Here is a 22,713-nt window from a genome sequence, read left to right as displayed (position 1 = left end):
CACACACTCATACATAAAGACTAGAGCATGCACTCCAATGGAACCTGTCTTTCATGTATTTGTTCCTTTTAACTAATCTGCCACTTCTTTCCTGACAGATGAAGAGAGAATGACATCATTGAAAGCGTTGAAGGGAATCATCGGTGTCAACGCTCCCAGTGACTCCTCAGCAGAGGTGTCAGCACGCTCGCTGGCTCTTATGAAACCATCCATGTATTCTATCCTTCATTCCACCGGAGTCTGTATAAAGTGCCAATCAGATTTCAGTGGTTTGAAGAGTAAGACACATGGAATTTGTCATCTGGAAAGAGCTTTAAAAACAAAAAAGTATTATCACATTATGAAGGGTTTGAATGGTTGAGACTTTTACAATAAAGGTGAAAGGTGCTTTGTGACAAACAATATGGCCTCTAATGTCCTTTGATGTCAACCTGGTGGTGAATGCAACAGTTCTGCACAAGCACCAAAAGAGGACTTCTTCTCCTCCTCCTCCTTACCTGCATTGCAACAGCGGTTGAATAACGTTGCACTGATTGCACTTCAGAGTTATTGCGGGATCACAGAGTGCTACCAGCCCCACTTTATGTCTTTTAGACTGTCACTCACGGAGGTTGTTATGTCCTCACCCTGTCTCTCTGCCCTTGCTTTTCCAAGACATGGCAATTACATAATGATTCCTAAATTCCCACATTGCCACATCCACAGCAAAGCCTTCAGAGCTTGGGCCAAGATGTATTTTTGTGTCCCTAAAGTCTTCTCATCTTACAACAGTACCCATAGTGCTCAAACATACATCGCCACCATCGTATTAAGTAATTTGCAATTGAGTAACGAACATCTTTATCATCTTTTTTTTCTCTAAAGAATATAGTTTTCCCATCAGGTTTCGAACCAATCCTCCGTGGGACAATTAACCTGCCTCATTAGCATGGGACATTTCCCAGATTCTATTCAAAGCCTTAATTATAGCTAAATGGGCAGCTGGAAGTCATTTGACAGCTACACTGAGCCCTGATTCACCCGCACATAATCCACCCAGTTTAGATGGAGGGAAAATAACGAATAAACCAACAAAACAACATAGTGCCAGATCAGCAGAGATTCGTACAGACTTGCACCGAGTAACAGGATTGTTATGACAGGTTCCCTCCTTAATTATAGACGGTGACACAATAAATCCAATAACTCATTCATTAGAATATCTGAAAATTCGCAAACAACATAGTCCAGTACATTTTAAGAAAAGAGCACCTTATTATAAATTCACCGCTACTGAATCCACAACAGCGGTAGAAAGAAAAAAAAAAAAAGAGCCCGTGCAAAGCCTGTTGCAAAAGATAATTTACCCAGTATGTTGCAAAGACAGAATGACCCAAGCATGACCCGGACTTTAGACAATTCAGTCTCAGCTTCCCCTGCAGCCCCGTGAACAATCAACTATCCCAGCAGGCCTTACACAGAAGAAGGACTTGTCCCTTTCTCCGTTACAGGCTTTTCATGTGCTACACATCTGAGCCTGCTATTCACTTTCCTGTTAGACGCAATGATAACCAGAGGGCTTAGCGCTGCATACAATGAGGAGAAGAATATACGCAGGTCAGAGATCAGTGAGGAACTCATGGTCTTCCTCACAGTGAGAGTGTACACCCAAAGCCCATTATCTACCCCATAGAGAACCACATACAAGGTCACAAGCACCACCACGACTTTGGCAGCTCGTCGCTCAGCCCCACCACTACTACTACTACTACCGCCGCTGCTGCTGCTGCTGCTGCGGAGTCCCTTCACCTGGCGGCTGTGCTTGTAAAGGAATATCAGTATTATCAGACTGGCTAGCGTCATGAGGGCCATGGGCACCACATCTCTGCCCACCTGAGCTGCCCCGTTGGCCTGTTTAGACAGCTTTGAAGGAAAGTTTACATAGCAGAATTGTACATTAATGCCATTGTTTAACAGGCTGGAGTCATTCTTGCTACCAAAGGAGAACAGTATGGCCGCCGTGGTCATGCAGGTGTTAAGAACCCAGAGGAACAGGAACACAAAGGCCAAATAGTGGGCAACCAAGCTGCGGAGAGATGCCCAGCGTGACCCAGGTGGTGCAATGCTCAGACACTGGTAGGTGCTCAGGAGAAAGGTGAGCCAGATGGAGAGGGCACGGGAGGTCCTGTATATGAAGATCACAGCTTTACAGCTCACATCTCCAAAGATGTCGGCCACGCCGAGGGAGGCCAAGGTCTCCAGAAGACATCGTATGGCCACCACCAGCAGATTGGCGCAGGCAAGGTGCAGAACGATGGCATCGGCCGCGAGGAGCCGGCGCTCCTGGTAGAACAAGATTAGGAAAGCCACAATTACAGCAGTGTTACCTGGAACTCCTACAACTGTGAGGGACAGATACAGCATCCCACGAACAAACTCCTCAGATGGCATTCCTGCAGAGATGAGAGGAAATAAATCAATGACATTACATTATTAAGCTATTGTTTATTATGTACCCCTAAATGTCAAATAGTACCTAGCATTTAAAATAGTATCAGAAAAATCCTACCTGAGAAGAGTCAAAGCTAAGGAGATGTGAAGGGGAACTTGTGCCTGACACACTGTGATTTCTCTCTCCAGAAATAGTCAGGTTGTTTGTGTTCTTATACTTGCAAACAGGTAATGACTGTTGGATCTGTTTTGCATGGTCCATTGACTTCTCTCCCTTCAGCCCCAATTACTTGAGATCAATTCAGATGACTGCTTCTGTGACTTGGCTGGGTTTAGACAGGATAACACCAAGAAAGCCGTGTTTACAGGGTACAAAGAGCTAACAAGTGAAGAGAAAAGTGGTGTTAAATCTTATGTTTACAGTCGAAAAAAGAAATCATTTTGCAGCATCGCTAAATAGAGACTGCTAAATACATTTTTTTTTTCGTTTTTTTTAATGGTCCTATATATATAGATTTCCTTATAAAACCCTTCACATTACTTTTGTGTTTTTCATTTCTGCAACCAATTTTAAAAGCCACTACCTATTAAAGAGACCTTCCTTGTGCTGTTTAGTCAGACACCAACACCACAGTGTCCTCCAGTGGAGAAACATAAAGTAAAAAGCCAGAGGACGTTCCTCTCAGCCCGCATGATAGATCACCCACATTTTTCATTTGTAGAGCGTGACTTAGCATCCAATTTATGATTGTGTAATTCATCTAAAGCAATAAACGTTCTAAAAATGGAATTAAACCTAAATTGTGAGGATGTTGTAAGGACAAATCAATGTGGGTAGGCTGCATGATTTAACTGCAACATGTCCCACAGCAGGGAATTTGTAATGAATATTAAGCTCATTTCTCCTAAGAACATAATGAGACACGTCCTCCATTGAAATTAAGAGAGTACTCTTATGATACAGTGTGACGATTAATGAAACTGGTCACATTTCCTCATGTAATTTATATTCAGAACACCATGAAAGCAGAATGCAGGTACTGATCTTGCTGAAGTATCACTTGTTCAATATATTTACATGTTAGAAAACTTCAACTTTAAATTTAACTTTTTAAATTTAACTACTTTTGTCTTTTGTTAGCTCAGAGAACTGCATAGATATGAAGGTACAAAAAACATAGATGGATAAAGTAACACATATATTATGGGAAAACATCTGTTTGTTTTACTTTAACTAATTCTACTGCGATCTGATACCTCCCCAAGTGATTGTGTTCTCCGACCCCCAGTGTTCATACATATTGTAAACATGCATTTTATTTGCATATTATTGCCGTTTTCCCATGTTGTTCTTTCCCCATTGTTATTCATGCCTACTTTGTATATGTGACATTTCGTGCCAACATGCTGCTCTTCTTGAGATTTCTCCAGTGTTTATTGTTTTCCTCATCAGATCTGAACTCCTTGGACAGACAGTCAGATTGATTTTTTGCTTTTTCCCTTGTCCATATCAATTATATTTTATTTTTTTAAAAATGAAGAAGAAGAAGAAAGAAAAAAAGAAAAATACTGCCTCTGTGGTCCTAATGCAAAAGGCAAAGAAATGAAAAACAGTTTTAAAGCTCACTGTGCATGAATCTGTTATTTCGCTTGCATGTTTGAATGATGACACCAACTAAGTTGTCCCTGAGTTTCGGGTGAACATAATTTAACAAATTAAATCTAAAGTCTTGGGAGGTCACTTATGCATCTCTCTTCTGATGCAAATAGGGCCATCAATATCAGAGCAAGAGTGTGCTCAGCCAAAAGCCTCTTAAACTCCATTTTTGCTCTGGGACAGATTAACTAGCACAGTGTGAAGTGCAATGAATATTCTCTCTTTGCCCTCCAAAGCTGTTGCCCTCACAAGCATACTTAAAGGAGCGAAAGGTTAAAAAGTGACATTTCTCTCAACTAATTTGAGTTGTTGGAAGAAACAAACTTAAACACTTGAGAAAGGGACATGATTTTGAGGATGCATTTCTGCACAAGAAGGAAGTCACTGAGCAAATGATCGGAGTTGCTTTGAATTGGCAAGTATCTCAAGCAGTGACATCCACAGTGTAGTGTCCATAACATACACACGATTTCATGAGCTTATATTACTTTATGCATAATCTTTTTATCAGACATTTTCTATAGTTTCTGACATGGCCTGTACAATATATGCATGTAAACCTCACCTCAGAGGACAGCACTAAATAATGTAAAATTAAAACTGAATTAGTGCAACGTGGAAAAACACCTTACATCAGCCATAAACAAAAGAAATCAACTCTCGAGTCAGGAGGGGGAAAAAAGCTGGGATTTCTAAACTTGTAGCACGGCATGGTGCACATGTTGCAATCCCCTGAGAAAGACATGCTTGAACTTGCCATTTTAATTAGCTCTCTGAACATGTAAACATGTTAGAAACACTGAGGGAAATAACACATCTTGTGATTTATTCCGAGGCTCACTCCCAAGAGAAAATAAGCCTCTCAAACAACACTGTTTCACAATCTGAATTTCAGATTTGAGTGATATACAACTGACCAACAGGTTAGAGGGATTTTTTTTTTTTTTTTTAACATTTGCCACTTACAGGGTTAGCAAACCTGGGCACGCATTAAGAACTTCTTATGTAGCACATGTCAGAGCTGAGAGTTTCAACATAAATGAATAATGGCTGGTTGTCCCTACGCCCCCAATTAGTACAGACATGCATTGTTATATGGCTAATTGTCTTGCTCCTCTGTGTCTTTTTACATGCTCCCAGGACATGAGGGAGGAAAGGAGCGCACACTGAAGCACCAGCTGTGCATGTAAAGGCCTCTTGATGGCTCATTCAAGGCATCATCAGGCTTCTTTTACATCAACAATAACCACACACTTTTGTCTCCGCAGGGGTTGTTTAACTCTATTTTTTTGACTCCACGGGGAAATGGCATTATAATATTTCAAAAGACTGACGTGCGGTCTTTCCGTCAATAGAAACTGAGAGGTGGCGTGTGGAGTTTAAGTGCAGAAAAATACCACTCAATTTAAGCACTGACATAAAAAAATTCACATTATTTATATCACATAAAGCAGCTTTTTTATTTATTTATTTATTTTACTTTTTACAATAATTAATTTACCAACACTAAAACTAATCCCTTGAGCTGGGATTCACTGCGACAAATATGCTTCTCCCTTGTTGTCGTCCTTGAGAGAAAGTATTAGGACGACAAGAAAGTCTGTCTTTAAACGAAACACATTTCCATATGTGCATTTAAACAGATTTGCTTTTGCAGTCATTTCTCCTGTTTATGCTGACTATTACGAGACCCCTTCCTAACATGCTTCCAATTTAAATGATGGGGGACAAAACTGATATTTATCTAAATATAATATGATGGTTCAGAAAAGTGAGTTAGAAAAATAAAGTTACAATTTGCAGTTGCAATGTTAGGTCCTTTTTGGTATAAAATCCTTTCTGTGTTTTACGGTTCTTTTATTCCAGTGAGCAGGGAAACATAAATTCAGAAAAAAATACTCATTTTGACTGAGTCTGTGGAAGGCGGTCTGTGGTGGTTTCTTGTATAATCAATATTTGTCTACCTCAGTATGTCTGAGTATCTGTGAGTGATGATTGCATTTGAATAAATGTATTCTGTAAAAAGGTTAATCACTAAGCAGAGGCACAGCGAACGCAGACTTTCACTGATAACTTGTTTATTGCTGCATATGACAATAAAGCCTCCTGAATCCTTTTGTCCTCCATCGCCCACATTGGAAGTGTGTTAATCCAGCATCTGTCAGTTGTCACAATGAACATGAGGAATGTCACAGCAAACAACAGCTTGTTTTGAACATCCGTATTGGCTACTATTTCTTTAAGTACTGTTTTCTTTGTAGTGCTTGCCCTCTGAGACTATCCGAGTCACATTTAATTTGTCGCATTCATTTGCCAAAATGTGGGCTGAACAATGTAATCTTGGCCAGTGGTCTTGTGGGACATGGAGGACTATAAATTGTAATTAAAACAGTTCATTCACAGCACATTTTACTTTGCGTCTGCATATTCAGGTGAGCATCATTTTCACAGGTAGAACACTTAAGATGATGTGATTTTATATAACTTGATAAAGCCAACATGGAAAATCAATTTTATCTGCAATTTATTCATAACAGATTTAATTTTCTGTCTGATTTACAAATCCTGACTGGTGCAGGCCCTGGGGTCATGGATCTGTGTGTGACCATCAAAGGAGTCTCCTTCCTCTTGCAAACAGGTCTGGGCATCCTTGGAAACACTGTGGTACTGCTGGCATATGCCCACATCATTTACACCGAACCCAAGCTCCTTCCTGTGGACATGATCTTGTGCCACCTGGCTTTCGCCAACCTGATGCTGCTGCTGACCCGTTGCGTCCCTCAGACCATGACTGTGTTTGGGCTGAAGAACCTACTGAACGATCCTGGCTGTAAGGTGGTGATCTACGCCTATCGCATCGGCCGGGCTTTGTCAGTCTGCATCACCTGCATGCTCAGTGTGTTTCAGGCAGTGACCATTGCCCCCGCTGGGCCCAGTTTGTCGAGGCTAAAGCCTGCACTGCCCTCCCTCGTCCTGCCCACCTTTGCAGGCCTGTGGCTCCTCAACATGGCCATATGCATTGCAGCCCCTTTCTTCTCTATGGCTCCACGTAATGGCACTGTCCCTGCCTTTACCCTCAATCTGGGCTTCTGTCATGTGGACTTCAGAGACAGTCTGTCCTATGTGATCAATGGGGTGGCTGTCTCTGGGAGGGATTTTGCATTTGTTGCCTTGATGGTGGGCTCCAGCGGTTACATCCTGCTGCTCCTGCACCGCCACGGCCGCCAGGTGAGGGGGATGCGTCGCTCTCAGGGTGGGGCTGAGACCAGGGCTGCCAAAACAGTGGTGACCCTGGTGGTTCTGTACGTGGTCTTCTTTGGGATTGATAACGTGATCTGGCTCTACATGCTGACGGTAGCAAAAGTGTCACCAGTGGTGGCGGATATGAGGGTGTTCTTCTCATCCTGCTACGCCTCCCTCAGCCCCTACTTTATCATTTCCTCCAACAAGAAGGTCAAGGCGAAGATTGTGTGTGCAGCCGAGCAAGACCAACCATCAGTGGACACTCAAGAGTCAAATGACAAATGACTCTGTCTCTATCTTGACAGCTTGCTGACTCGCCTGCAAGACAACAGAGTTGTTCTCTCAGACCTTATCGTTTTAAGCATTTGTGCACACATCACTGTTATTTAGCTAAGCAATGAACCCTTTAGAAAGCAGCACTAGAGAGTACAGCCTTGCAGTCGTGTTACACGGCTCCCTTTTGTTTATACTGTATATTTTCATTAAAAGATAATTAGCAAATATATAGTTGCATGTACATTTGTATGTCGGCTTGTGTTAGTCAATCATAAAACTTTGGGTATCAATTTACATGTTTTTTTAAGCTTTTTTTTTTTTTTTCAAGAAAACATGTCCGCTCAACATTCTCTTGTCCCAACTTCTAAGCTGCGAGCATTTGCTGCTTTAAACTCATTATGTATGGGTTTTAGATTGTTGCTCACACAAAAGCAATTTGAACAGGGCCAGACATGGTATTAAGGATAACAAAGTCCCCAGAGTTGTTTCTAGGAATTTAGACAGTTTAATGTCCAGGAGAAGAGTTTATATTACACAATTTGATGTAATTTTAAGATGGCAAATGTTTTAAGCTTAGCTCAGTTATTGTTTGAGCCAAGTCAAAATCCTTCAATTGGATTGACATTTGATCAGAAACTAATATTAAAATTATTTTAGAATTATATTGCTGGCATTGTAAGAAAGACTTTGAGAAGCACTAATAACATCCAGATATGTATTTTGTAAAATAAATTAATATTTAAAACCAGGGAGAAAGAAGATTTTGCAGCTTGACCTCACTACTTCTAAAATCCTGGATACTTCTTTTAACAGATGAAATGATAAACAGACAAAGAAATCACTCATCAATACAAAAAGTGAATCCCTATCCATTATTATTGTGTCGAAAATGCGTGCTAAATCGCTGTGCTCTGATTGGCTGAAATTTGATTAATAACTTTTGAGCATTTTTTGTCCTCAGTATCGCTTGTCAGACAGAACATTTCCCTATCGATGCTCAGGTTTTATCAGTTAAATGTGTATATTAACATGTAAATCACAAAAACTTTATTGAAGGTCTCAGAGAATGCTATTGGTTTGCTGTCTGAAAATAATTCGCTCATGAAAGAGTTTTGAACGCAGCCTTCAACGCTACAGCTTTCACCTTAGAGACAACACTCAGGGCATAATCACTCCATTTCACAAACACAACAAACCCCGGAAAAGGGAAGCGGAAGAATGAGCTGGAAAAAAAAAAGTACAGAGAGGCTCAAATAAACGTATCCGTAAACAGCCTAAAGCGCAAGAACAGAACTTTTGTTAAAATTTACAGGTTATTATTTGCGTCGAAACGCAACAAAAGAGGCAAAGCAAGCAGCATGCGTAGCTAGCAGTTAGCTCCACTTGACAACGAGACGCTGCGACGCCCCTGAAATTCATGACAAAGTATTAAACGATCGATTTGTGATGGTGTCTAAATGTTTCTTCCAATCTGTGCCAAAGCCACCGTGCTATTTAAATCAGGTAAGTTATTGATTTTTAATGAGCAGCTGGCATTAGTTAAGATTCCGCTAATGGACTTTGTTTAATGTTAACAGGTGCTTGATTTATAACTAATCTACAGAGCATTTACAGTTAAATTTACATTATGTTTCCTTTGTTGATCTTATCTCTGCTTTTGAAAAACAGCTTCAACATGCGTGAACCCTTTTTGTTTAGTGAACAAATCTGGATTTGTGCCCAGTCCTCCTCTCTGACCTATGAAATGACCTGATCCGAGTCCACTGGTTCCAGTATCTAATGATAATGGCCAGAATAGCCTGGTATCAAGAGAAGGTGAGACCATTCATGAACAAAACCAGACAGCTTTGCTGTCTGTACTTAATATTTATGTGAATTTTTTAATGCTGGCACAGAAAATACAAATGTATATGTGTGAAATTTTGGGTGTGTAAGATGTGTTTGCTGTATGTATTTGGGGCTAAAACGTTATGACTTCAGCAATGGCATGGATCATGTTTTTTTCTAAGTTCTCTTGATGAAATGCAAATTCATCATTTATTTTCTTTGTTTATTTGAGAGGGATTCTGTTCACGGAAAAGGTCAAGTTAGCCTTTCAATCAATTATCTCTGGATTTATTTCAAATAGGAAACCATAACTCATGATTGCATTACTTTGATACACTTCAGATACACTTTTTTGATAATATATACAATCTTTTTTTCCTTTTTTAAAATTCTTTGTGGTGTTAAGTTTGTATGAACATATTAAAGTTGGAAAACACCTCATCAACAGATTAGCATCTGTGGAAACATTCATGGGATATTTTCTAAGCCTGCTGCAAATTACTGTCAGGGGCATTGCTGTAATTTTCCAGTTCATTGTATGAGTTCAGGCGCAGTCAATCTGATTTGCATAATATGACAATAAGATTTGATGTGACATGTGTTGGCATGTTTGAAAAGCAGTGGAGCGCTAAAGAAAATGTTTTTTCGTGTTTTTTTTCTGTTGAATGTTTCACTAGCAAGTCCCAGATTTTACTTCCAATAGCTGATGTGGATTTATTTTGAAATGTCTGATTGTGATACAGATGATGCTCTCAGTTTACAGGCTTTGAATTCCAGATGATAATATTGTTGGTTCACATTTATTTATAAATACATCTACATTTAGTTTTATATTCATATATGTTAATGGTATATAAAGGCAGAGCGTTCCCTCTCTGTTTCCTCAATCAGCACAGAAACAGATTAAAAATGTTCTATTTTAAGGCTGTCTTTGATTCAAGTAATTTACTATAAACAGGAGTCCAAACAAGCTAATATTGCAGAAGATTTCCTGCATTTATCTGGGCAAATTCTTGATTGATCGTATAGTACATGTAACAAATGGACATATTACATTTAGACATGAACAAAATACATTTGTCCATGTCTACTATAGTGCTTTGTTCATACAAAAAGGATAAGCAGAAGTTTGTTTTTGTCACAGATCGGGGCCTATGATCAACAGGTCTGGGAGAAATCTCTGGAGAAGGCAGATCTAAATGTAAGACTCTTACATATCTCTGTAAAGAAATAAATAATTGCATATTTATCTTGCGATATCATGCTAAGCTGATGTATCTCTTACCGTTCATCTAGGGTTTGGACAGCAAACCAAAGAAGACGGGTCACATCAAAGCAGACCTCATCGATGTTGACTTAGTAAGAGGTGAGTATGAATGAAGAGTTCTTATCCACCTTATTTTTTTTAGCTTGCTTGAGGTGAATTTCCTGCTTTTTCTCACAAAACTGAAAGGTTAATTCCTGGAAACGTTCCTGCAGTGGAACGCTGCTGATCATCAATATTTTGCAGTACAGAAAAACATAGACTAAAGAATCAACTTGTGGTTATTCTTGTTTCGGTGCTTACATGGTGCACGTTCGTAATTACACAGTGTGTAATGACTGACTGTGTTACTGACACTGTACTGACTGTAGTATCTGAGTTTCCTGTTAAATCTGATGTGATGTTTGCAGTGTGAACTCTCAGCTCTGTGTTCAGCTCCTGCTATTAGACTCACCAAATGTGCAGGACTCAAACATGTGAACATGTGTTGTTGTATGCTGTGTTTGCCTTACTTAAATCCCATTTGTTTTAAATAAATGAATAGTGTGCAGTAGAGTCAGCATTCACAGATGTATTCATGACGGTTTCTGTGAAGCTGTGGAATAACATTGTGTCTTTTGTTCCGTCAGGATCAACATTCAGCAAAGCCAAACCAGAGAGTCCATGGACAGCTCTGACTCGAAAGGGTCTGGTCAGAGTCCTGCTGTTTCCGTTCTTCTTCCAATGGTGGATCCAGGTGACCTCCAAGTCCATCTCCTCATGTATCCTCATGCTCTACTTCATGCAAGGTTAGCTCACCATTTCTAATCCTAGTTCTGTCCATACTGCGGCTGAAGGTTTTCTCACAAGACTGACTAAATGTAAATATATTACTATAAACAATTAAACGCCATGAACCGAGGTCCAAGTAGCATGTTTCACATTTTAAACTGACTCATACCATTCTGTTGTAACATTGTTCATTTACACAAAAGATTTCAGCTCTGCTCATTTTTCTTATTTTAACAAAGACATCACTAAAGCTCCAATGATTTATTGTAATTAGACTTAAACTTAAATCCGTTCCTACAGCGTTAATACAGCTTACATTCATTTATGTGCAACAATAAACTTGTTACCCGTCACACCTGAGCAGCACAGAAGAGACCTCATTAGTAAGCATGAATTCTGTTATAATGTCTCCCCTAAGAGACCGTTTTGTTTGCTGTTGCCAAATGTTTTGCTCCCCTTAGTGGCAGCGGTGGTGCTGTACTTGGAGGTCCCTGGGGCGAGTGCCAGCGAGGTGTTTGGACCCATGTGTCTGATGCTGCTGCTGGGCACCGTGCACTGCCAGATTGTGTCGACCGAGTCCAGCCGGTGGCCCTCAGGCAGTCCAGCTGCCAGCAGCACCACCAGCCCAGCGCGCAGAAGGAGGTGGTTTTCTCATTGTTAGGCACTGCACACTTATTTGCTTATACTAACACACTCTCACCTCTTGGCTCATGCATAAACAGCCGCATAAAGCACACAGATAGACCCGAAGGCTTCTCATGGACTCGTACCTATGCCCTGCAGTCAAGCCTCAGAGGCTGTCACTCAATTCAGACCAGTGTTTTCCAAAGTGGCTGTATATATGCATATATGTGCATGTACTATCGCATCCAAAACTCTGCAACATTTACATTAACTTGATTTATGTTGGAAATAAGGAGCCCATATCAGACTCACCATAATAAAAACTGTTTAAAATGCAGCTAACAGCATGACAACACCTGATTGCCACTGGTCATAAAAACACAAAATTCTTTGCAAACCAGTTTGTTTGGAGTCTGAAGTGACTGGAAATATTTAATATGGTAAATAAGTGTCAAGTAATATCTCTGCTTTCCTTTCCTCAACACAATCTGTGCCGACTGAACCAGAGACCAAAACTAAAATCAGTGTATAAAGTGTAAATAGCTTAACTGACAGGATTTGGCTGCTTGTGTAAGACGTGTATTCACTGGGTTGCTATGCATTCATCCTACATCATAAACAGCATGTATGATGTGGTTCTGGCGATACTGTCAATGAAACAGGTCCTGCTGTTCCGCTAAAAACCCTGTTGTTATCAAACACACAAAATATAAGCATATTTTCATTTTGAAGACAATGAAAGAAACACATTTTTGTGCATTTATATGTAATAATTGTTTACTTTAAACAGTTACATGTAAATCTGTAGAGCACCAGTTGAGTTTTATTGTAAGTGACTGACAATAGGTCTGTATTTCTCAGTATAATATAATATGTATATACTGTATATGCATTGTATATTGGGGGGACATTTGGGGCATTTAGACAATGTCTGCTGAATCTACAATCCTTTTCCTTTTGCTCATATTTTCATTTTGTCTCCTTCAGGCCAAGGAAGGGCAGAGGGTTGAAAAAATCAGAAGAAAAGAATGACAGCGGGGACACGGAGCTGCAGGGGCCCTGGCAGTTCGAAGAAAGCCAGCGATTATACAGAAACGAGGAGAGGAGGGTACTGTCACTCATCTCTGTTGTCAGTCTTTGCAGTCAACAAACGTATGCCAGTGAGTTGTGGTGGATGGAGGAGTCAAGGTCTCATTCTCAGCTGTACAAGCAGTTTTCTGAGTACAAAAATTCTGTAAATTGACCTGTGTTAATGTGTAGGTGGAGAAGCGATCTTTATTTTCTTCCAGTATTTTTATGAGCTGTGTCTGTAGAAACGGGTTTGTTTTTACCAAAATTTGCCTTAATGCTGGCAGATAATCCCAACCAACATAATTAAAGTATAAATAAATAATCACTAATCCTCCTTGACAATGACTAAAGCCTATAATAAACATTAAAGCTTTTGTTAATATAGTATTTACTCCAGTTATGTTGCATTGGAGTTAGACTTCCAGGTGGTCTTTTTAGTTAGTTACTGTCATATGCAGTTTTAATTGTAGCTTCTATTTTGTGTATTTGTTAATGCTCACAAGTGTAACTCAGTCTAGCTCTTTGTCCTAGTGTATTTGCATACATTTATAATAAATTAGCTTTATGTATCGAATAATGTTTACATTTTCGCTCACTTTTGCAAAGGTTTCATTAACAACATCATCAACATTTGAATGGCTAGAAGTACAGAGAAATCACAAAAGTCATTTATGCAGTAAAACAGTTCTAATACAATAAATCATGTTTTTTTTTATTTATAATAATAAATAAATAAATATTGGGGGAAAAAATGATGACTCTACATAAAGATGTTTTCCTAACAGCTTGCACTGTTGCCCAGTTCACCTGGTGGTCACAGCTGAATCACTAATAACTACATGTTCTTTGTTGAGTTTTTACATAATCTGGTGCAAACAGTTTTTTGGGGGTTATTTTTAAAGTAGTGTAATTTTATTGAAATGTAATCATTTTACACTTTGATTTGGTTACATTTTCTGTCCCAATGTTGTGCCACTCATGATTAGTTTGAGGACAATTGGAAAGTTGAAAGTTCGATGATTCTTTCTGTTTGTGCAGTTTATGGCTAAATGGTATAGTTTTGTCCCTTTTCTTCGGGCTCAGAGGGTTAAGCTAGAGCAGGGGTCTCAAACTCGCGGGCCGCGAAACAATATTTTGTGGCCCCCTGCACAAAATCAAAGATTGGTGTTAGTGCGGCCCGCGCGTTTTTTCTGATATGCATCTGGACGTTTATGTTTTTTAACACCTGTGGGCTACCGTAGCTTGGGCATGTGACGACAGCAATACGAATTAGAAAAGTAACGTGCTTCAGGATTATCACCGAGTGGAGGAAAAATTGACCCTGTTACCCAGCTCCAGTCATGTCGTTTTCAAAACCTGCCGTGAAGAGAAAGATTGGCGATGAGTGCAGATAATTTCAGGAGAAGTGGGAGACGGAATATTTTTTTGTTGAGCACAGAGGCATCCCGACTTGTCTAATATGCACAGATAAAGTTGCACAAGGAATATAACATCAGATGTCATTACTCAACTAAACATGCCGAGGAGTATGCTAAAAACATGGGAAATGAGCGACAGGAGCAGGTCGCCAAACTTAAAACATCTCTACTGAGGCAACAAGATTTTTTTAAGAAAATAGGCAAAGAGAGTGATATGACTGTCAAAGCTAGCTACGTGCTGAGTGAGATGATCGCTAAAGCGGGAAAGCCATTTAAAGACGGCGAGTTCATCAAACAGTGCATGTTTCAGGCTGCGAGTATAGTCTGCCCAGAAAAGAAGGGTCAGTTCGGCAACATCAACATTTCAGCCAACACAGGGGCAGAGTGCATTTCAGACATGTCAGATAATATCTATGATCAACTGCGTGAAAAAGCTAAACATTTCCATTCATTCTCAGTCTCTCTTGATGAGAGCACAGATGTCACTGACACTGCGCGGCTCGCAATATATGTCCGTGGTGTTGATGACAATTTTGAAGTGCTGGAGGAGTTGCTCACAATAATTCCAATGCATAGCCAGACCACGGTCAGGAGATATTCCGTCAGCTGTGTGATGCCATTGCTGATGCCGGCTTACTATGGCAGCATCCGCAGTTGTACGTTTTTTGGTGGAATTCTTGATGCGGCCCAGCCTCACCCTGACACTACCTCTAGCGGCCCTCATGTAAGTTGAGTTTAGGACCCCTGAGCTAGAGCATTCAAAGTCTCACTTTCATTAATGTTGTTTTTGTGCATGTGTCTCCAGATTGTCTCCCAGAACAAAAGAAAATCAGGATTTGGGGCATCCGATGAGCTCTCCAGTGAGGAAGAGGAAGGAGTTCAACCACTAGAAGTGATTCGACCACCACCCCATCACGACAGACACCCTGATACAGTTTTGCTGACAGCTGCACCACCAGTGTCTTCTGTTCGGAAGAGACATCTAAAGAGTAGCCCCAAATCTACACTGAGACCTCAGGTAAACCTTACCGGTAGAGGTGCAAGACGTTTTTTTAATCTACAACAAGCATCTGATTGTTGTATAGAAGAAAGTTTAAGTTCAGACAATTCCAAAGTTGGTGCATGACACATTTTAAATGTGAATGTTTTAATAAAAAAGCTGGTTGATATGTAGCTGTATAAGTTGTCTGTTTCCTGTATGGAGAAACATTGTTAGTTTAGTGTGTTACATAAAACACTATATACTGTTTGATTTGAGGGCAGGAAGGGAGTGGAGCTTCCGTCAAGGTGAAGCCACGTGAGCTGGAGCGTCTCCGGCCCAGTGTGGGGTCTCGTCCTGCCTCCGACACCGACGACACGATGTGGGAGGAGCTTCTCCAGGGTTCTGACTCTGGCTCCACTGGCAGCAGTGACAGCGAGGGGAACGGGAGGTACGCTGGTATGGGCCTCCCACAAACCACCACTCTGAGCAGTGACGACGAAAGCCTACAACAAGGGATCACCGGAGTAAGATACACAAAAATGTTCTTCCACTGGTTTTGTCCTTAGTTAATTTGTTTGCGCATCTCATTCATGTCAAATGTTGTAGTGCTTCATCTATAAAATGATCAGCATGTCTGTGAGTCAGAAAACCCATGTATTACTTCATGTACACTGTGACATTTCCATAACCTTTTTCTATAAAAGCTCATTGCAGAATTACACACCACATTTGCACGCATTGTAAACAGGATGTTTATCTGTTGTGCTTCATTTTAGAACCAGCTGTCTTGGCTGCAGGCATGTCACCCATCCAAGGACCGTGTCAGTGCCATAATATGGGAGCAGGGGGAGTGTAAGAAAGCAGACATGTCAGTGTTGGAGATCAGCGGCATCATCCTAACGCGGGTACACATTTTAGTTTTTATATTGGTGTACGTTATCTGGGTAAAAAACAAATTGTAAACACTGAACAGCTTGTCTAGTGCAGTACACATTGAAAAGGGAAGTGTTTATACACAGTTACATTTGTAGTAGTGCAATGCTGTAGAAAATGTCACAGCGGTTAAATAAAGTGACAGACAAACATTACAAGTCAAAGTTTGCATGATTACGATGCCAAAATGTGTTATTCTCACTTTGTTGACAATGTAGCTGTCAGACACAAATAATCGCTCACAGACAAGAGCATTCGCAGTCTGTGTTAATTGAATACAAAGATGTTGTTGAGAAGGTCTAAGACAAACTGTTGCTCTCATCGTTATACAGGTGTGGCAGCACAGTAGATGTCTCCCATCTTGATGCTTTTGCTTCTGGTGTTCCGTGTTCCCAGGTGAAGTTAGTGGAGCAAGGTATGGGTTACCTTGTGCTCGGCGGGCTCATGACTGCCACCCTGGCGCTGCTCCCCTTTGCCTTCCGCTTGGCTCAGCAGCTGGACATGTCGAGCCTCGGCTCTCTGTCACTCACAGAGCTGGCAGAGATGGCAGTGGGGCCGTGTGATGCCCAGACGTACGCCTTTCACTTCATCACAACAGTGCAAAGGGTCTGCCTCACAGGACTGTTCTTCTTCATGATGTGTGTGGCCGAGAGGACCTACAAACAGGTGGGTGTTTACGCAGTAAGTCAATTAATCGATTAGACAATTGATCTTCAACTATTTTCAAATATATCTAATGTTTGTCAAGCAAAATGGAAAGTATCTGCTGGTCCCAGCTTCTCAAATAGGAGGATGTGCTGCTTTTTTTCTGTTTCACGTCTTTTGTAAACTGAATACCTTTGAGATTTAGGTTTTAGTTTTGGAAAATTGGTCAGACAAAACAATACATTTTACAGAAATAAACAATAATTGGTACATTAATTTACATTTGAAATAATCATTAGCTGCATACCAAGTTTGTTTGAAGTGTTGTCTTTCTGTCCTTTTAATAGTTATTCTATATTAGAAGCAGTAAGGAAATATGTATAGGATGCTTACAATAGAGGTAAAAGAATTCACCTCTCATTACATAGCTGTGTGTCTAAACAGCTTTTACTAATGATTGTTTATTTATAATAATTATTGTGTGTTTCAAATAAATTAATTAAAATCATCTGTAATTCTCTGACAGTCATTCATCCATTCACCCATGGCTCGTACAGCCTTCTGGCAGTGTGCAGTTGTGATGTCTGCATACTAAGCATTACTCACTTGACCGTCATCTTCAGTACTGCTGAAGTACTTGTCATTACTTACAGTGTGTATCCATCTTTCCACAACAGAGGCTCTTATTTGCCAAGTACTTCAGCCACCTCACTTCAGCTCGCAAGGCCAAGAAATCTGAGATCCCTCATTTCAGGCTGAAAAAAGTGCAAAACATAAAGATGTGGCTTTCACTGCGCTCTTTTCTCAGGGTTAGTATTCTCCTGCTTTAATACGCCCTTGTTCTATTATATTACTGTATATTGCTTCACCACTAGAGGGTTCTCATACACTTATCTCTGTTTGTAATGGTGTGTCATGACTCGCTTGTTTTATTGCAGAGACGAGGGCCGCAGCGCTCCGTTGACGTCATCGTCTCTACTGTCTTCCTGTTAGCACTTTCCATTTCATTCAGCATTTGTGCCCAGGTCAGTCACATGTGCTGCAGTCGATCTGCTTTGTTTAGAGATCACTGATTTGATTCAATTGTGCAAATAATTTGAGTCTGGCATGGAAACAAACAAGTAGACAGCTACAAAGCATGTCAGCATGTAATCATATTACCTGTTGAAAGATAAGCTATAAAGCTCAGATGGATAGCACTTTATATGATCTGTTAGATGCTAGGAAAACCTTACTTTGACAATAACAAAGTGCGGGAGACTGCTAATATTGACACTGTCGCTTCTGCTCTACTTCAGCTTCTGCACAGCCACAAGACATTCCTAGAGTCTATGACAAACTGGGAGCTCATGGTGTGGTGCTCCTCCCTCATGCTTTTTCTGTTACGGCTGGCAACGCTGGGCTCAGAGACCAACTGCAAATACAGCAACTCCTCGGTGCTGCTCACTGAGCAGGTAAGGCCTCCTGTCTGCAAAACACATGGGGATGTAAATGATTTCTCAGTGGGTTTCACCCTATGAGCATCACCTTCAGCTGACTCGTTGTTACTATCATTTAAGGCAGGTTTAAATAAACCATTAGGCCTTCACTGTACAGTGTATGAAAACTGTTTTTGGTTGCAGATCAATTTGTATCTGAAGATGGAGAAAAAGCCTAATAAGAAAGAAGAACTCAGTATTGTGAACAACGTTTTGAAACTAGCAACAAAACTGATGAAGGTAAGCATGAATTTTGACTGGTATGTTTTACATCCTGGATTTCCAGCTGAATATGAAAACGTCTCAGTGTTTTCAATTATACTTGTGAGTTATATATGTATTAACTGTGGCAGACTCTCAAAGTTATATTTTTCCTTTGCTCTATACAACAACTGTGCTTTAGCTACAGAACTATCAGAAAGATTTGCTTAAACCGGACAGTTCAGACTGGAGTTGTCATTTTAAGAAAACAAAAACAAAATTAAAAACATACAGAGCTCCAAACATTGCCCAACAGTGAGTGACGGCTCAGATGAGTGTCCACATAATGTTTTAAACTGTTCCTGGTGAGGAGAGAACATATTACTCACTGTGCACCTGGAATAACCTGCAGAAAAATCACAAGCTGGACTTATTTTTACCCTTAGAACATTGCAGGTTTTTAATTTCAACATAATTTACTTGCAGCTGTTCTTATTTCTAGTAAATTGTTTTTTTTTAAAAGCTGAAAATTGGCCACTTTAGCTCACATGGTTGAGCTGGCGACCCATGTACAGGGGCTGTAGTCTCGATGCAGCGGGCATGGGCTCGAATCCTGCTCATGGCCCTTTGTCGCAACCCCTTGCCCCATTCTTCTCCCCCGCTTTCCTGTCTCTCTTTCAACTTACCTATCTAGTAAAGGCAAGATGGCTAAAAAAAAAACAACTAAAAGTTGTAGTTAATATGTTATTACTCAATATGATTATTTCACTAGCGCGCTTTTTAATATTTTTATTGTCCACGTTTCTTGTTTATATGCTGACATATTTTATTTTCTTACTTGGTTACATTGCAAACGAGGTGCCTGTACCTCTATGTATGTCCAGAGGAAAAGTACTGCAATCTGGTGTCTTTTTTCAGAGCTTTCTGTTCAACCAGTTAGAGCTCGTATAGTTTTCAAAAAGGTGCCGGTGTCGCCACTATAGCTCCTTTCAGGTGACCAGTCATACAGGACTCTTCGCTCTAGTAACCAAGAAAATCTAGGAGAAGCTTGTTCTGTCTGTGTCTGTCTCTCCCAAGCTGTATGATGTGTCAGACAGAAATCACAACTAGGGGCGACGTTTGTCTACCATACAACGGCAGTTAGAGCGGTGAGATATTGTTGAGATATTTGTGTTGTGGAAACAAAACCCATGTCATTCATCCCAGCACTTTTTTTGATGAAGTATTCCCCACCCTGATGGCGCTTTTCTGCCAGAGAAAGATGCTATATTGACACACAGCCTTATCCTGGCCATGTAGAGAATAGCACATTTAAAATGAAGTAACGGCGCCCCCATGATTTGAAAGTTACAATAGCAACCACAAAGTTCCCCGTTTGAGACTCTGGGACCTTTGTTTCCTCATTTCCTGTCATCTCTCCTGGCCCAATGTTTATCAGTTTAATCACCTTCAGTTCTCATCTCCTCAAGACACCCCTAATAATAACTTTGTACAGAGAAGTATCTGATGAGTTTGATTTTAGTGTAATATGTCACTGTTATATTCCTCATGAAGCCCCAGTGGAGCTTCTTTTACCACTGGCCTTTCATCTATAATAAATTTTGGTTTTGACACTTTGTCAGGATATGTTTACGCATGTCGTAAAATGCACTGAATCCCCCTTTTATGTCCTTTAGGAGCTGGATACGCCGTTCAGACTCCTCGGCCTGACGGTGAACCCTCTGATCTATAACATCACCAGAGTTGTCATCCTGTCTGCCGTGTCTGCTGTGGTCAGTGACGTGCTTGGCTTCAACATCAGAGTGAGTACAGTCATAATAAATAATGAAAAATGTTCAAATTTGATTTCCGTGGAGATGTTACAGACAGACAGAACACAATAGATGGACACGCCACAGATGGGAGACAACAAGCACGAGTATTTTTCTCTCAGTGGGTTTAACAAAATATCAAGCTGCATCATGGGTACTTGATGCTATCTTCCAATGATTTTTGATGCTTTAAAAACTCATGTCGGCCTCAACTTCTCGAACTTGGGTCCTTTTTTAAGAATTTCTCTCTATTGTGAATTAACTTCCTAACTCACATAAATCACTGGAGTGGCACTTAAATGTGAATTATAGCAGCACATTACCCTGTAGTTGATGGAGTTGTTAGCAGCTTACAGGTTGTCTTAGAAAAGTTCTTTCTCTGGTTGAGGCCATCTGGCCAACAAGCTGGAAACATGCATATTCAAACTTAAGAAAAAATTCCAGATGTGATTTATGAGTGGAGAAAATGAAGTCGAAGATGTTTTGAAGCTGTTACCAGGTACTGGACAGTGACAATCCCTCAAAGAGGCAGTAAATACTTAGAAAATGCATTTAGCCACTTTCTTGCAGAGAGTTAGACATGAGTGTGGTATAAATCTTTTAATCTAAGAGTGTCTTAAAAAACTCTAAAGATAATGCAAAAATTATTGCAGTCAGGGGCTGCAAGGTGGATCAGTGGTTAGCACTGTTGCCTCGCAGCAAGAAGTCGCTGGTTTGCGTCCTAGTGAGGACACCGGGATATTTCTGTGTGGAGTTTGCATGTTCTCCCTGTGTAGCGTGGGTTCTCTACAGGTTCTCCAGCTTCCCCCAACAGTCCAAAAACCTGTTGAGGTTAATTAGTGATTCTAAATTGTCCGTAGGTGTGAATGTGAGTGTGCTTGGTTGTCTGTCTCTAAGTGTAGCCCTGTGATAGACTGGCGACCTGTCCAGGGTGTCCCCTGCCTTCACCCTGAGTCAGCTGGGATAGACTCCAGCCCCCCGCGACCCTAGTGAGGATTAAGCGGTGTATCGATAACGAATGGATGGATAAACCAAAGAGACACATTATGTTAATCAGTTATCTTTCAAGCTGTGTGCATGTGTGCATCTGAACATTGGAAAATGCAAATGTAATTACTGGTTATAATTTAAAACATGTCTAAATAAGTATGGTTTACTAATAAATAATAACTTTCCAAAACTGTTGAACTGTTTGTTTTATGACAGAAGCAACACTCTTATCTGTTACTGTTACCTATGAATATGTATAAATGAAAGTTTCCTGTCCTTTGCTTAATTTCCAGCTGTGGAAAATCAAGCCTTAACTGTGAAAACATCAAACTACTAACAGTCCAGACACTGGAGACCAGGAACCCTGTCTGCTGCAGACAGCCTCTCTCTTCTATTAAAAGTGCACAAACCTACTGACAGTATAACGCCTTCCAAACGAAGCTTCTATCTGAGTTTCATCAGTCGTTTGCAGTCCTGAGATGCTCCGACAATCGCTCACGCGGCATTACTGGCTGCTCAGCTGACCTGGCATCGCACATTTTCCATCCGCCATGCCACTAACTCCAGTGCCTCACCTCTCTGACCCTTGAATGTTCCTCTGTAAGTGGTTAAATATAGCAGCAAGATGAGGTCTGACATAATTTCAGGCTTCTGCGGCATCCACATTTCCAGTGATGTCTCGTACAGATGTGTGAGCACCAAGTGTAAATGAGTTACATGGAGATGATGTATATAGTGAGCTCGGTCTTAGTTTCTCATCAGTATAGTACAAATCAAGCAGTGTAAAGCCAGTAAATCAAAGTTGGAGTGGGCAGAAGGTGTATTAAATTACTTTGTATAGGACTCAACTCATTTAAGCCTTTTTATACTATTTAAGGAGGAACATTGTGATTGTTTGTGCTTTATTTATTTGGGGTTATGTTTGAGCGCTTACTTGTTATGGTACCTGTAAAACATGACTCTTTGACCACTGTCTGCCTTTTGTATTGAGGACCATTGTTGAAATGTATAACTATGCAAAAAAAAAATAAAAGAAAAAAGAAAATAAGAAGAAAAGCTGGTTATGCAGATAGAGGTGAATAAAAATGTTTT

General features: G+C 40.4%; 3 protein-coding genes across 4 annotated transcripts; 2 read left to right on the top strand and 1 right to left on the bottom strand.

Moving 5' to 3' along the window:
- Positions 1-1,452: 1,452 nt before the first annotated feature.
- On the bottom strand, positions 1,453-2,430 carry ora2 (olfactory receptor class A related 2). The gene has a single exon (XM_008280307.1). The coding sequence runs from the start codon at positions 2,428-2,430 to the stop codon at positions 1,453-1,455; it is 978 nt and encodes a 325-aa protein (XP_008278529.1).
- Positions 2,431-6,676: 4,246 nt separating this feature from the next.
- ora1 (olfactory receptor class A related 1) lies at positions 6,677-7,761 on the top strand. The gene has a single exon (XM_008279309.1). The coding sequence runs from the start codon at positions 6,677-6,679 to the stop codon at positions 7,613-7,615; it is 939 nt and encodes a 312-aa protein (XP_008277531.1). The 3' UTR covers positions 7,616-7,761.
- Positions 7,762-8,841: 1,080 nt separating this feature from the next.
- phtf1 (putative homeodomain transcription factor 1) lies at positions 8,842-22,666 on the top strand. Of its 2 annotated transcripts, XM_008279253.1 has the most exons (17): positions 8,842-9,109; positions 9,305-9,421; positions 10,578-10,634; positions 10,730-10,799; positions 11,327-11,485; positions 11,930-12,110; positions 13,080-13,200; positions 15,387-15,599; positions 15,845-16,087; positions 16,340-16,468; positions 16,893-17,162; positions 17,819-17,950; positions 18,080-18,166; positions 18,440-18,595; positions 18,764-18,859; positions 20,497-20,622; positions 21,915-22,666. In XM_008279253.1, exons 2-17 carry the CDS (start codon positions 9,386-9,388, stop codon positions 21,933-21,935), a joined length of 2,097 nt encoding a protein of 698 aa, XP_008277475.1. In that variant the 5' UTR covers positions 8,842-9,109; positions 9,305-9,385; the 3' UTR covers positions 21,936-22,666. The 2 variants fall into 2 exon arrangements, with proteins under 2 accessions (XP_008277475.1, XP_008277467.1); XM_008279245.1 differs by lacking the exon at positions 9,305-9,421.
- The last annotated feature ends 47 nt before the right edge of the window (positions 22,667-22,713 follow it).

The sequence above is a fragment of the Stegastes partitus genome, unplaced genomic scaffold (genome assembly GCF_000690725.1).
Source record: "Stegastes partitus isolate 25-593 unplaced genomic scaffold, Stegastes_partitus-1.0.2 Scaffold5, whole genome shotgun sequence".
In the NCBI taxonomy this organism is placed as follows: Eukaryota; Metazoa; Chordata; class Actinopteri; family Pomacentridae; genus Stegastes; species Stegastes partitus.
Note: the sequence above shows the minus strand (reverse complement) of the source record. Positions and strands in the feature narration are given on the sequence as shown.

Bases quoted from the DNA above. Each gene is read 5' to 3' on its own strand.
- ora2 (XM_008280307.1), bottom strand. From the start codon at position 2,430: ATGCCATCTGAGGAGTTTGTTCGTGGGATGCTGTATCTGTCCCTCACA.
- ora1 (XM_008279309.1), top strand. From the start codon at position 6,677: ATGGATCTGTGTGTGACCATCAAAGGAGTCTCCTTCCTCTTGCAAACA.
- phtf1 (XM_008279245.1), top strand. From the start codon at position 9,053: ATGGTGTCTAAATGTTTCTTCCAATCTGTGCCAAAGCCACCGTGCTAT. The intron at 18,596-18,763 runs GTAAGGCCTCCT...TTTTGGTTGCAG, and splicing joins CGGTGCTGCTCACTGAGCAG to ATCAATTTGTATCTGAAGAT. The intron at 18,860-20,496 runs GTAAGCATGAAT...TATGTCCTTTAG, and splicing joins TAGCAACAAAACTGATGAAG to GAGCTGGATACGCCGTTCAG.